General features: G+C 49.6%; 1 protein-coding gene across 2 annotated transcripts in view; it reads right to left on the bottom strand.

The window, feature by feature from the left end:
- Positions 1 to 4,743: 4,743 nt before the first annotated feature.
- Ubash3a (ubiquitin associated and SH3 domain containing A) overlaps positions 4,744 to 14,287 on the bottom strand; it is a 34,095-nt gene continuing 24,551 nt past the window's right edge. The window contains exons 9-14 of one of the 2 annotated variants that reach the window (XM_052163466.1): position 14,287; positions 11,738 to 11,830; positions 9,880 to 10,024; positions 9,170 to 9,276; positions 7,747 to 7,856; positions 4,744 to 5,880 (exon numbers count right to left, since the gene is read on the bottom strand). The exon at position 14,287 is cut by the window's right edge and continues 122 nt beyond it. In XM_052163466.1, coding sequence (XP_052019426.1) covers positions 5,743 to 5,880; positions 7,747 to 7,856; positions 9,170 to 9,276; positions 9,880 to 10,024; positions 11,738 to 11,830; position 14,287 — 594 coding nt within the window. In that variant the 3' untranslated portion in view covers positions 4,744 to 5,742. The remainder of the gene's footprint in view (positions 5,881 to 7,746; positions 7,857 to 9,169; positions 9,277 to 9,879; positions 10,025 to 11,737; positions 11,831 to 14,286) is intronic. The other variant, XM_052163468.1, reaches the window with a different exon arrangement.

The raw sequence follows: 14,287 nt of genomic DNA, 5'->3' as shown, positions 1-14,287 counted from the left end.
CTGATAGGCTGTATTCCCATTCTTGAGCAGTTCAAAAGATTTTCTCAGATTAAAAAAATTATGGTGTGTGTGTGTGTGTGTGTGTGTGTGTGTGTGTGTGTATGTGTGTGTGTATGAATGTGTGTGTGTGTGTGTGTGCTATGGCATGCACTTGGAGGTCAGAGGACATCTTGTGGTCAGAGGACCCTCTCCTTCCTCCGGTGGGGTCTGAGTATCAAACTCAGGCTTTTAGGCTTTTTGGCACACACCTCTCATGGCGGATCTCTCCTGCCCAGCCCATTTTACCCTTTTTGGCCTTGCTTCTGATCCAGGTGCATTATTAGTTTCCAAAATGTGGATTTTCTTAGTAAGTTTTCTGTCGTCTTTCCTAATCTAGTTCTTTTAAGGACAGAAAATGTATACTTCACAATTCAAATACGTTTACATTTATTGCAATTTGCTTTATAGCCTAGAATGTGCTCCTTTTGGCAAATTGCTGTACTGGAAAAGGAAATAAATTATATACCACTGTGTGGTGAGGTGCTCCATAAATATTGATTACGTCAAGTTGATTGGTAGTGCTGCTGGGACTTTCATGTATTTATTGATTTTTCTTTCTGTTTTTAGTGACTACTGAGAGACATTAAAAATAACTGCAGATTTTCCTACAAGTGGTTACAGGGTTCAGTGTCTACTGTTGCCTCTTGCCCCATTTCTTGAAGACCGTGAGGGATGCCCTGCTCAGCATTAATTGTCAACTTGAATCACCCAGATTCACCTGAAAAATGTGTCTTAGTTGAGTAATTGATGTCATCAGGTGTTGTGGTAACTATTTATGGGTTGCTCTTTGCTCCCCTGGAGGGGGGGAATGGGGCTCTGCTCCCACTCAAGAGCTCTGGATTCACAAATGAAGGACACACCAGCATAATTTTTATCATGCCTTAACAGCACAACAGCTGGGCTTCTTCCTAACTCCACATGGCTAACCCACTTTCCCCTCCAATATTACTGAGTTATACTTGTTAAATCTATATTTCCTTTCTACTATCCCAGACCCAGTTGGGGGAGTGGCCTTTGGGACCACTTTCCTGGATCCTTCACCCGTGTTTTGGGGCTGTGTTCCAGTTACTCATGGTGGGAAGACAGACCCACACCAGAAATGTGGAATCTGATCTCATTTTAATTTATTTTTGTTTACTTTCAATTTCCAGAATAATGGATTCCTTCATGACATTTTCATATCTATATATCATTCTATTCCACCAGGAAAACAGGGTCCATAAAAGCCATTCTTGGAGTCTGTGTCTTTTCAGGAGCCATTTCTGAATGTCGCTTATTTTCTTTCTTTCTTTCTTTCTTTCTTTTTTTTTCTAAAAAAATACCCCAAGTTTCTGACTCCAACAAAATTGCTATTTTATGTTTTTGTTATATGTTTTTTGTTTTTTTCTTTTGCATTCCCGGATATAGGAAAAAAACTATTCTAGTCAATTTTCTCAAATCCCAGGTGGTTGTAGCCTTCTCTCTCCAGGGAATTGATACCGTGTGCTGGCGTTTGGTTGGTCATGCTAGACTTAATGCATCTTTCCACAGGTCCAAGAGGGACTCTAAAAAGCTCCAGCTAATCCAGCTGCCTCACAACCAGTAACGGATATGGCAGCTGGAGAAGACAGTTCCATCCCTGGGTGGGCTGATCGCCACTCAACAACCCACAGAGACACTTCTGATGTTTATCCATCTCACAGACAAGGAAGTGGGGCTCGGAGGATCAACAGATGTGGGTGAGGGCCAGGCTCTGGGCCTCTGACTTGACTCTGAGCTTGACTCGGAGTTTTCTGACGTTGATGGGTCTATTCTTAGTGATAGAAGACCACGCGGTCAGATATAACCACTTCCTGTTCTCAGAATAGCCTTTGCTCCAGTCGGGAGCCCGCAGGTTTCCCTGACTCCAGTGTGTGCTGGACCCTCTGTAACCACTCCCTGGTATTCCCTGTGGGTGGGCTCCTGGATCCTTGTAGAAACCAAGATCTTGAGATGCATAAAACCTTTCCAAAGAATGGAGCCATCTTTGCTTACAGTTGGCATGTGTCCTCTGTGCCGTGTGGATAGTTTCTGCAATAGTTACGCTGCTTAATGCAACATGCGTACTGTGTAGACAGGTCCGGCTGGCTGTCAGTACTTCACAGGGAGCTGCATAGCCTGCTTAGTGCCCAGCTCCTGGGTGGGAGAGTTTGGGTGCTCTAGCCACGCACCGTAGTAGTTATTTGTGACTGCCATGGACTAGATGCTTAATCAAAAGGAAATCTCCCATGGAGGTGTTATACAGCCTGCTTCCTTCTGAGGCCTCTCTCCTTGACTTGTAGAAGGTGTCTCCTGATGGGTCTTCACAGGCTTGCCTCTATGTGTGTCCTATTGCTGTGAAGGGACACCATGATCATGGCGACTTTTTAAAAAAGAAAGCATTTCATTGGGACTGGCTTACAGTTTCAGAATTTAGTCCATTATCCTCATGGTGGAAAGCATGGCGGCACAGGGGCAGACATGGTACCGGAGAGTTCTAGGTCCGGACGAGAGAAAGCCACTGGGCCTTCAGCTTCTAAAACCCTAAAGCCCATACCCAGGGTCATACCCACTCCAACCAAGCCACACCCACTCCAACCAAGCCACACCCACTCCACCCAAGCCACACCCACTCCAACCAAGCCACACCCACTCCAACCAGGCCACACCTCCTAATCCCTCTCAAGTAGTGCTGTTCCCAGATGACCAAGCATTCAAACATATGAAGCTATGAGAGCCGTTTTTATTCAAACCACCACAATGTGTATATGTTTGTGTCTTGACTTCCTTTTCTTATAAGGACAGTCAGATTGGATTGAACCCATCCCGATGACCTCATTTTAACTCAGGTACCTTTTTCAAGGCCCTGACTCCAGGCCAGCAAGATGGCTCAGAAGGTAAAGATACTTGGTGCTCAAGGCTGGCCTCCTGACTTTAATATCCAGAACAGACACGTCTCAGTCAGGGTCTTATTGCTGTGAGCAGACGCTGTGACCATGGCAACTCTCCTGAAGGACAGCACCTAACTGGGGCTGGCTTACAGGGTCACAGGTTCGGTCCATTATCATAAAAGTAGGATCATGGCAATGTGAAGGCAGATATGGTGCCTGGAGGAGCTGAGAGTTCTACTTCTTGTTCCAAAAGCAGCTAGGAAAAGATCGGCTCCCACGTGGCTAGGAGGAGGGTGTCAGTGCCCACCCCCACAGTGACACTTCTTCCAACAAGGGCCATACCCACTCCAACAAGGACACGCCCACTCCAACAAGGGCCATGCCCACCCCAATAAGGCCATACCTCCTAACAGTGCTCCTCCCTGGGGCAAGCGTATTCAAACCACCACACTAAATGTAGTGGCTTGAATGAGAATGCCCCTCCCCAGTATGCTACTATGTTTGAACACTTGGTCCGAGTTGGTGGAGCTATTTGGGAGGGCCCAGAAGATTGAAGAGGTGTGTCACTGTGGGCGGATCAAGCCATGAGCTCTCAGATGTCACTGCTGTGATGCCTTTGCTCTACCATCATGGACTCTGGCGCTCTAAAACTGGATGTCCAATTAAATGCTTTCAAAACTGCCTTGGTCATGGTGTTTTGTCACAGCAATAGAAATGTAGCTAAGGCACTATGTAAAGGTGGGTAGTGTCTGACAGCCACGTATTCCCTGTAGCCTGCGCACACATAGAGCGCTTACACATTGTCTGTCTGTGTGTATTTGTGGTATGTGTAGCTCACACACACACACGTTTTCTTTTTTAACTGACCTTGTCTCCAAATACAGTCTGATACTGAAGTCCTGGGAGCAAGACTTCTGTGTGACTGATCAACAGCAGTGACTCTCAATAGCTTTCCAGGTGGCCCAGCCCCCCAAGTTGCTTCCCAAACTTCCCCAGGGACTGAGGTGTGTATGTGTGTGGGGGGGAAGTGCCTTAAGCTTTTGACCCCTGATAGGATCATCTGTCTTTGTTTGCATGTCTGAATCCCACAGAACTGTCCACTGATTGACCCTGAGAGGAAAGAACACAGCTCTGGCCAGGACATGTGTCAATCAAAATCCTATTTTAAAAACTCAAGTGAAAAGATCAAAGACTGCATGTCGGGGGTGGGGGGTAGGGGGTAGGGGGTGGGCCAGGGCAGTGTCCTTCCAGATATGGCCAGCAGGGGTCAGAAACACCAAGGGCAACCCCCGGGAGAGGAAGGAAAAAGAGTCTCAGGAAGACTCCCTCTCCTACCTGCTCCCTTCCTCCCCCCCCCCCCGCCCCTCCCTCCTCCCTTCCAGCTCCTTCCTGCTTGGGCTGCAGCAGTAAAACACAACCATGACCAGAATTTTGCAACAGGGCACTGGCAAAGAAGAACAACTCCCCTCCTCCCCCTTTTTTAAAGCACGGTGTGGGGATGACCGGAGTGTCACGTGTGCATGGCTCTGGAGACAGGATGGCCTCTGTAGGATGTGGCGGAAGGACACTGTACAGAGAATCCCACTTAGCACTGGATCAACAATTTCCAAGCCAGAGCTTCTTCTGCTGAGGTTACACACAGTGCTTACACTTCCTTGCAGTCCATGCCTCAGGGAACGGCCTTCCCCGCTGTGCTGGCACCCCTTCCTATTAAGGCAAGGGGCTCGCTCCTTCCACGCACAAAGCCCCCATCCCTCCCTGCTTGTTGAGAAGAGAGAAAAGAGGAAGCCAGAAAACGACCCACACGAAGTGTGCGTAGGAGCCTCAGATCTTTATGTCAAGACCCTTGCACAACAGCCATGATGTGCTTGGAAGAACAGAGGCTGAGGTAGGCTGGAGGGTGGCCTTCAAAGACACATCCTAACTTCCAGGACCACGAACAGGTGGCCCCTGTGGCGAAGGGACTTTGTAGGCTCAGTTGCCAAGGATCTTAAGACGGGAGAAGATTCTGGGCTCCTGAGCACAATCTGTCATAGCGTCTTTGTGAGACCGAGGCAGGAGGCTCAAGGCAAGGGCTACGTGACCATTCCTTAGAACTTCCCCAAACTGACTGATCTGAATAGAATCATAATAGAGTCCAGGAATATAATATAATAAATACGATGTCAGGAAGGATAGAGGCCTCCAGATTCTGGAAATGGCTGGGGAATAGTCCTCTAGACTGCAGAGGAACACAGCCCACACTGCCCTCCAGGACCACACGGTTTGTCTATGGGCATTAGGAATTTTGCACTGCTTTTGAGCATCACTGTCTCCAGCTCTGTGTCCAGGCAACAGCAAGGAAGCCCTACAAAAGTGCTGGTGCCAGCTGCTGTCCTGGTTTGGATCTGGTGGCCACAGTTCCTTTTTCAGCTGGTGTGGTCCTGGCTAAAGAATGATTGCCACAGCAAGAAGGAGGGCTCCTAAGAACATACAAAATCGACAGGTGGCATCTTCAAGTTGGGGGGGGGGAGGTCTTTAGTTCCTGGAAGTGAGGCAGTTCCTCTCTTCTCTCCAACACAGTGCACATGTTGCAATGTGGTATCCTAATCCAAACCTCTGCTCTGGCCTCTGCAGTGGCTGTCAGGACAGCGGATCCACAGCTGGCAGTGGTGAAGGTATGAGCCATGGCTATCCCCCCTTGAGTATCAAGTGTGTTTTGTTCTTTCCCCCAGTCACACCAGGCGAGGGGCTAGGATGCCTTTGTAATCCTAGCCACAGCCCCTCATGCCTTGGCATAGGACAGTCACCTCTTCCTGAAAAGCTTGGGGTTGGCTCAGTTGCTTGAGATCCAGTTTCTCCAGTTAAAGACTGAGTTGGCCCCGTGTGTCAGCGTCTTTACTGGCGGATTCACCAGGTCCCACTTTCCCTCCTCTCTGTTTTCTTCACAGAAGCACATTCCCAGAGACGGAATCTGGAAGAGAGTTTAGAATGTTTATAATGTTCTGTTACAAGTCAATCGGCATTGGAGCACTTCTTAAACCCACTGAAAAATGTGCCTCTGGTTCGTGGAGGGCTGCTAGGGAGCCAGGAAACCAATGCTAGTACTTACCATTTAATTTCACATGGGGATGATCAGCCCTCCAAACAATGGGATACATTGTCACCCGAGATTGGTTACAACTTGGAGTGGGACTGCTAAGCATTCTGGGAGCCATGGGTCAGTTCTCCTTTCCCATACAATTACCAGGCCTCCATACCTATTGGGGGTGGGGTGGTGGAAGACCCTGCCAACTAGTTACAAATTATCTTATCCTTGCCTAAGCGCAGAAAAGGTTCAGGATTGCAGTTTTAGACTATAGAACAAAGTCCATGATGAAACGTTGGTCCTCCACACCTTCATCTGTAAAATGGACCAGCCCAATGGACCCTTGTGTTGAGGCTTTTCTGTCCTCAGGCCTTTCTTACCAGTACTGCCTCACCCTCTTTTTAATGTCAAGGAATTTTTTTGGTCAGACAAAATTTGTCAACATCCCAAGATGCTGGGAGGAATCTGGGTAGACGCTACCGCTGACTTGTGGAAAAGTCATCCTAACTGCAGACAGGGACTTCCGGGAGGCTGTAATGAGCTGGTCAGTGGAAAGCCTTTAATACTCAGGGTCCTGCATGCTGGTCCTGATTGGAAGGTCCAGTCCTTTCGATCATCCGTCAGCAGAGCCCTGGGATAAACTCCCGAACTGCAGGCTGTTTAATTTGGGTGGTGTGGGGGTAGACTCTAAGCGGTCAGCATAAGAACATTCTGGAGTTTAGAATTTATAGGAGTCATTGTTTGCTCTTGTCCTTGTTCTCATCTTCCTCTTCGTACCCCTCCTCTTCTCTCTTCCTCCTCTTTATCCTCCTTTCTTCTTCTATTGAACTGGGGTTCCCTGTGTTGCTTAGGGAACCCACAAGCTCATGTGGTCAGCCTGCCTCAGCCTGCCGAGCAGCTGCAGTCACAGCAGGAGTGCTCCACCATGCCTGGCTCGTACCTATAATTTTCTATACCAATAGAGTCAGGGCACAGGATCACTGTTAATTAACTGTGTGTGTGTGTGTGTGTGTGTGTGTGTGTGTGTGTGTGAGAGAGAGAGAGAGAGAGAGAGAGAGAGAGAGAGCAGAGAGACAGAGAGAAACAGAAAGAGAGAAAATAAATATGTGAGCCTAGCCCTGCACTAGTCACCAGAGGAGAAAAGGCTAGTCTAAGATGAATAATTGATGGTCTGGTCACTTCCCTTCCTGCTCTGCTGGGGTATATTCAATAGGTCACCCAAAGTGCCACCATAGTGTGCTTGCAGTTAAAGGCTTTCACAACACTGGCCCAGCACCTGGTTGTGCTACAAATAGCTACAGTGAGTTCCCATTTGTCCCTTGAGAGGTGACTCAGTGGGGAAAGGTTCCTTCCATCTGTCAGTAGCTCCTGCCCCCCCCCCCAGCTCCCCCTGGAGGAAGGCAGGACCATACAGGGTCTAGCCTTCTCCTCTTACTCAAACTGACTTCTGACTCCTCCAGGGACTTTTGTTGTGTTGTTAGAGCTGTAGGAGATGGGCTATGGGATAGCTCTGAACAAACCCTGAAACTTCTTGACATCGCTGGCTGCAAAGAACTGGGGAAACTGCCACACGGGTGTTAGGGTGACAGGCTTACCCCACAGTTCCTGCAGGGATGCCCTCCATCGGAGCAGGTGGGCACATTCGCATAGTCCTGCCAGTCCTGGGTTTGATGGACACTTGTCATTCTATAAAGAGTGCCATGACCCTGAGCCTGCTTCACTTGGAGGTTAAAGAGGCATAAGGACACATACCTTTCTTACCAGTTGGGCAAAATCTCCACATTCCCTGGGCGGGAGCCCGAGAAGTGGCCTCGTGCAGGAGTCCAGTGCTGAGCTGTGGCTCACGATAATGGTGATGCCCGCTGTAGACAAAACACCTCAAAGTCAGAGCATGCCCAGAGAGCACTTTGCAACATTTAAGCAATATCTTACAGGTCCAGCTGCCATGCCCCTGTGAGGTGGTGGGGTGAGAAGTATCCTGGGTAGGAAGACCCAGTCTTTTGCTATGATTTAGAGTGCACCACCTTGTCACGTGGGGCCCGGGGCTAGGGTGTGGTGACTGTGTGCTGGCTTCAAGGATGGTGCAAGGATGATCTGAGTCTCTATCCTCTTGTGGCTGGCTGCCTAGGTCCTGTCAGCCACAGACAGGGATGTGTGATGGCTGCCACCCAGACCTGAGCCAATCACTTTATCTGGCTTATCTGTGAGCCTGAGATGCCACCTGCTTTAGATAAGGGTTAGCAGGACTCGGGGAGCCGCCTCAGGTGACATTATGGACTCCAGCTGGAGAGTGGTATGGGGTCTAGCACCTCAGTGTGTGCCTCATGTGGGACAAAGCGAAGCTGGGAGAGACAGCAGTTGATCGTGTGGAGCCTGGAGAGCTGCAAACATGGCTGGTGGTTAGGGCGGGAGGGCTGTGGCTCAGCCTCCCTTTCCTTAGGCTACCCCGATCCTTAAGTCTTTCTGGGCTTCTCTTGTTCCCATAGTTGGTGAAGACCCTGATGTTCCAGGTCCATCCATGCTCAGCACCAGAGCATGCAAGCCTGCTGTGATGGGTTGTATATGCTTGAACCAGGGAGTGGCACTATTAGGAGGTGTGGCTTTGTTAGAGTAGGTGTGTCACTGAGGGTGTGGGCTTTAAGAGTCTCATCCTCCATGCCTGGAAGCCAGTCTTCTCCTAGCAGCCTTCAGATGAAGATGTAGAACTCTCAGCATCTCTTACACCATGCCTGCCTGGATGCTGTCAAGTTCCTACCTTGATGATAATGGATTGAACCTCTGAACCTGTAAGCCAGCCCCAGTTAAATGTTGTCCTTTAAAAGGGTTGCCATCAGGGGCTAGAGAGATGGCTCAGTGGTTAAGAGAACTGACTGCTCTTCCAAAGGTTCTGAGTTCAAATCCCAGCAACTGTGTGGTGGCTCACAACCATCTGTAATGAGATTTGACGCCCTCTTCTGGTGTGTCTGAAGACAGCTACACCATAATACATATAACAATATATTTTTTTTTAAATAAAAGAGTTGTCATGGTCATGGTTTGTGTATGTGCATCCACTCCCCGTCATGGTGGAGATGATGTAATGTCTTGGCCCGAGTATGGGGGTGGGGAGGTAGAATCATCCAATCCCATCCCAGGGGAGCTGAGACTGTCCTCCTCAAGCTTGTGGGATACTCACTGTCCTGTGGGCTCATGTGGATGATCTGCCCCATGCTCACGGCGCATCTCTCCACGTACTGGTCATAGCTCTCGGCCGGCATGAGGGAGCAGCGGGGCAATGCTGGCCTGGAAGAGGATGGAGAGAGACATGGGCTGCTTGTGCTGGAGCCTTCTGGTGAACAAGAGTGTGCTGGAGCAGCTAAGTGGGACCACGATCCTCCAGATACCCTGCCAGCAGGGCTCATGGGTTCCCTGCCAGCAGGGGCTCCTGGTGTGTCCACACTGGCAAAGGGCTGTGGTACCACTAGCATGGAGGCTGACTGAACAACAGGAAAGCTGTACATCTCAGTCTACCTGGAGACAGTCACCCAGGGAAGGACAAAGACACTCTCCTTCACAAACCAGAGTCGGGATCCTCTTCTGGGTGAGGTCCCTCTGTGTTCTTGCAGGGCCAGTTTTAGCAGGAGTCTCCCATCTTCCATATGTGGTCAGACTCCATCATCTCTAGGTGATTCGAGTTCACCATAGCCGTCTTCCCCAGGAGTCTTGTCGGTTTGGCTGAGCAAGACCATAACCCCCAAGCCATTTCCCATTGCCCTAATACCGCTGGCGCTAAGATACACAGCTCAACCTACCTTACTCTCCTCTGCAGGGCTCTACCTTGGGAGATAGATTTTCTTTAACAAGGACCAGAGGAGCCTCGGAGGTAGAGATTTGCAAGGAACATACCTATAATCAAGGTCAACATTGAAGTTTGCTTCTCTCAGCTCCTCCAAGGTCAAGAAGGTCAGCGTGGCCTTACTGGCTTCCCACTTCATCCACTCGAAGATTCCAGGCTCAACTCTTATCTTCAGCTTCTTCTCCAGTTTGAGTTCTTGGGCCCATGGGAAGACAAGTGTGAGTTACCCAAGGCATAGGTTATCCAAAGAAAGTGTCGTCATAGCTAGATCCGCCATGGTAGTTAGTGTTGTGGTCAACTTCACCCAAGCTGGAGTCAGGATCGGAAGAAGGAATCTCAGCTGAGAAAATGCCTCTGTAGGACTGGTCTGGAGGCAAGTCTCTAGCTGTCCTGGAACTCACTATGCAGAGTCCTTGAACTCATGGTGATCTGCCCCCCTCTACATCACAAGTGCTGAGATTAAAGGCATACACCATTATGTCTGTTTCCTTGAATTACTGATGTAGCAGGGCCAACACCACCATGGGTGGTGGGTGGGGTCACACCTGGGTGTGCAATCCTAGGTGCTATAAGAAAGCAGGCTGAGCAGGCCATGGGGAGCGAGGCTATAAGCAGCACCCCTCCACGGCTTCAGCTCCTGCTTCCAGGTTCTGGCTTTGAGTCCCCACCACAACCGATCTGAGTGGTGGAGAGCGCCATGGAAGTATAAGTCAAGTATGCCTCTTCCTTCCCCACTTGGTTTTGGTTAGTGCTTTACCACATGAATGGACAAGCAAACCAGGACACTAACCTATAACTGAGTTCAAGGAAACCCTTCACATATGTGACTCTTCCCTCACAAACATCATCCTGGGATTTAAGTGCATCATTGCCTTCTCTAAGACCCGAACCACCAGGCATTTGGAGGAATCCAAGAACTGACAGCGTGCTGCCCGTCAAGAGGAGCCATGCTGCTTGGCTAGGGGACGTCGTAGGCAGCAGGCTCACCCTGGGGTTTCACTATAACCCCATATACAGCTCACTTAATCCACACCACAGCTTCATCCTTGATGGAATGATACGGTGATGGAGACAGGGAACCCTGATGAGGTGAAGAGCAGGGAAGGAAACATCTGCAACATTCAGATTCCTTACAGCTCACCCTTCCCAAGCATTCTATATCTTGACCCAAAAGACCCATCAAATAAGACTGCCAATGGGCTAACAGTGTAAGCAAGAGGGGTTCAGACTAGGGGCAGGGCCCTGTCCCCCTGGTGGCAGGCAGGGTGCTGCCTTTGCTCTGCAGTGAACATAGAGGGTTTCTCTATTCTGCTGCCGACAAGTGTGGGCAGAACCTGGGTGACCGCCAGCCACACATATGGCTATGTTGTCTCCCATGGCTCAGAGGATCTGCAATGGCTTTCCTGACAGCCAGGAGATGCTGGACAGCTCCCCTCCAGCACTGCCCCTGCCCTGGGAAATCACGTGTGTGGATCTAGAAGGGTTCTCTGTAGCCCCAGCACTCTAGGCTCCTGAATGTTCATTCCCAGTACCGGAGATGCTGGACAGCTCCCCTCTAGCCCCGAGTCTGCCCTGGGCAGTAACTTACGGTTCTTGAAGGGTACTTAGTAGCCTCAACTCTCTAGACTCGTGAACGTTCATTCCCAGGACTGGATCTGCTGGGCAGAACTGAGCCACATGGCAAAGTATGATGACAGACGTTGACCCTGTGACCCCGGCTCCCGTGGGTCATACAGCTGCCCTAGCATTCTGGAAGGTTAATGGCTCATTTCTGCCAGGCGCTCCTAGGAGGCTGGCTTCCAACTGCCTTCTGGCTTAGCTGTGCTCCTTGCACATCTCATTCACCCCCACACCATCTTTGCTCCCCGTGGAGAGTATCCTCAAGATCAAGGCCTGTTGAGCGCTCACCTTCCAGGATGTGCTTGGCTGTCTGCACGCAGCGCAGGGCTGGAGACGCGAAGACTGCAGTGACTCTAACGCCGCTGTCCAGCAGGGCTTCTCCTAGAAAATGACAGGTAGGAAGATCCCATCATGCACCAGTCTAGGATGGGGGGACTTGCCTTGGTGCCAGGCAGGGATGGATGAGTCTCCTACCCACTGCTGTACACACCTGCAGGATCCCCAATCAGGTTAGGGTAGAACCCGCAACTGAGACCAGCAATTTTGTCTTGTAACATTATGTTGTATGGTGGAGGTGGTGACCCAGGGGTTATTGAGACTGTAAGCAGTGGAGGTTCCTCCCAGCTGGTCACAGAGCAGGAATGAGAAGGGGGTTGTACTTGGCATGTGAACCATACCCTTTAGCTGGGTTGAAAGATGGAGTGGCCCAGATGGGTGTAGCCTCAGAAGCGGAAAGTAGCCAGTAGCAGCCAGGGAAGACCCCAGTCCTGCATTGCTAAGGGCCTGAGTTCTGCTCATAGCCTGGATGAGTCTGGAAGGAGGGGAAAGTGACTCTGTGGACTGAGAACCCGCCATGCCCCGCTCAAGTCAGAACTGCACTAAAAGCCTAATATGCACATAGCTCTGTACCTCTGTGGTCATTTAGTTCGTCACCTTAAGGCCAGCCATGGCTTGTGGGAGGACAAGCTATAATCCAACCATGTTTTCTCTGCGATACCAGAAGCCTAGCTGGTGGCAAAGGAAACCACATGGTTCAAGAGGTGTGTGACATGAAAGCCAGGAGGCTTGGGGTTGTCAGTTACAGGCAAGTTGGAATACTGACCTCCTCAGAATGGGAGCTTAATCAATGGTTCTGTATTTAAGGCTTTGACCAGTAGGAATAAAAAAAAAATCAGAAAATTGTAACTGTACTAAACATACAGATTTCAAGCAAAATTTATGGGATATGTATATATATACACATATATGTATATATACATGTATATGTATGCATGTATGCATGTATATGCATATATGTGTATATTATATTTATGTATATGTATATGTATACCCATGGATTCTGTGCCCACAAAGGATCTTGGCACCTATTCCCCCAGCATCCCATGATGCGACTAAGAACAAGTTAACATAAGACTGGGCTCTGTGCCAACATATCTTTTGCAAAGAAGGCTGAATAGATACAGACAGAAAGGGTTGATGGGAAGACGTCATAGCAAGACCCCAGGGAGCAACAGGGAGAGTTAGGTCTTCCTCATAGATTCAGAAGGACCCATCTGCTTGAGCTGTGACCTTGGGACTTCAACTTCTAGCCCTGATAGGCAACAAAGGATGCTTTAGCCACCCAGACAGTGGCAGGGACATAGCGGTTGAGGATACTTGTTACCTATGCAACCCATCCCAGGGTGCCCCCATGTATAGATACCAAGAGCCATTCAAACATCTCTGCAAGGCATGAGGACAGGGCTTCTGGGACACACATGCAGGCTCACACAACACATGCATGCACATGTGTGCATAGCCCACGTAGCCCTAAGGAAGGAGGAGCTTCCACACCCAGCTTTTCCGTATAGGTTCTGAGGATCAAACCCAGGCCCATGTGCTCACCAGGCAAATACTTGACCAACTGAGCATCTCCCCAGCTCAGTTTTAATTTTTTAAGTTGGTGCATAGAGGGTTTATTGCTATTTCTTTTCCCTGCAGTGTCCCCTCCCTTTATTTCCCTGCTTGCATCACCAATCATCCACTCCTGGATCAGACTGCTCCACTTTTGGTCACTAGCTGTGTGACCCTGGGTAAATGATCAAACATCTCTGTGGTGATTTGAATGAGAATCCCCTCCCCCATATTTAAATATTTGGTCCTCAATTAGTGGACCTGTTTGGGAAGGATTAGAAGGTGTGGCCTTGTAGGAGGTATGGTCTTGTTGGAGTGGGTGTGGTCTTGTTGGAGTGAGTGTGGTCTTGTTGGAGTGGGTGTGGTCTTGTAAGAGTGGGTGTGGTCTTGTTGGAGTGGGTGTAGTCTTATTGGAGTGGGTGTGGTCTTGTTGGAGTGGGTGTGGTCTTGTTGGAGTGGGTGTAGTCTTATTGGAGTGGGTGTGGTCTTGTTGGAGTGGGTGTGGTCTTGTTGGAGTGGGTGTGGTCTTGTCAGAGTGGGTGTGGCCTTGTTGGAGTTGATGTGTCATTGGGGATGGGCTTTGAGGTTTCAGGCCCAGTATCCCTCAGTCTCCTGCCTGTGGATCAGGAGGTAAGCTCTCAGCTGCTGCCCCAGCACCATGCCTGCCTGCCTCCCTGCCAGCATGCTCCCTACCACGATGATCATGGACTCACCCTCTGAAACTGCAAGCAATCCCTCAACTAAATGCTTCCTTTTATAAGTTGCCTTGGTCATGGAGTTTCTTCACAGCAATAGAACAGAAACTAGGACAATCTCTATGCTGTGGTATGGGCAGAGGAAGGAAGATGCCAGTACCGTCAAAGGATGCATGGCAGGGGCTCAGTGGATACAATATAGTCCTTGTTGTTAGTGTTACTCTCCTGTGGGAATGCTCTTAAACATACC

Source organism: Apodemus sylvaticus, chromosome 19 (assembly GCF_947179515.1).
Source record: "Apodemus sylvaticus chromosome 19, mApoSyl1.1, whole genome shotgun sequence".
Classification (NCBI taxonomy): domain Eukaryota; kingdom Metazoa; phylum Chordata; class Mammalia; order Rodentia; family Muridae; genus Apodemus; species Apodemus sylvaticus.
This window is presented reverse-complemented; position numbering and strand designations above follow the sequence as displayed.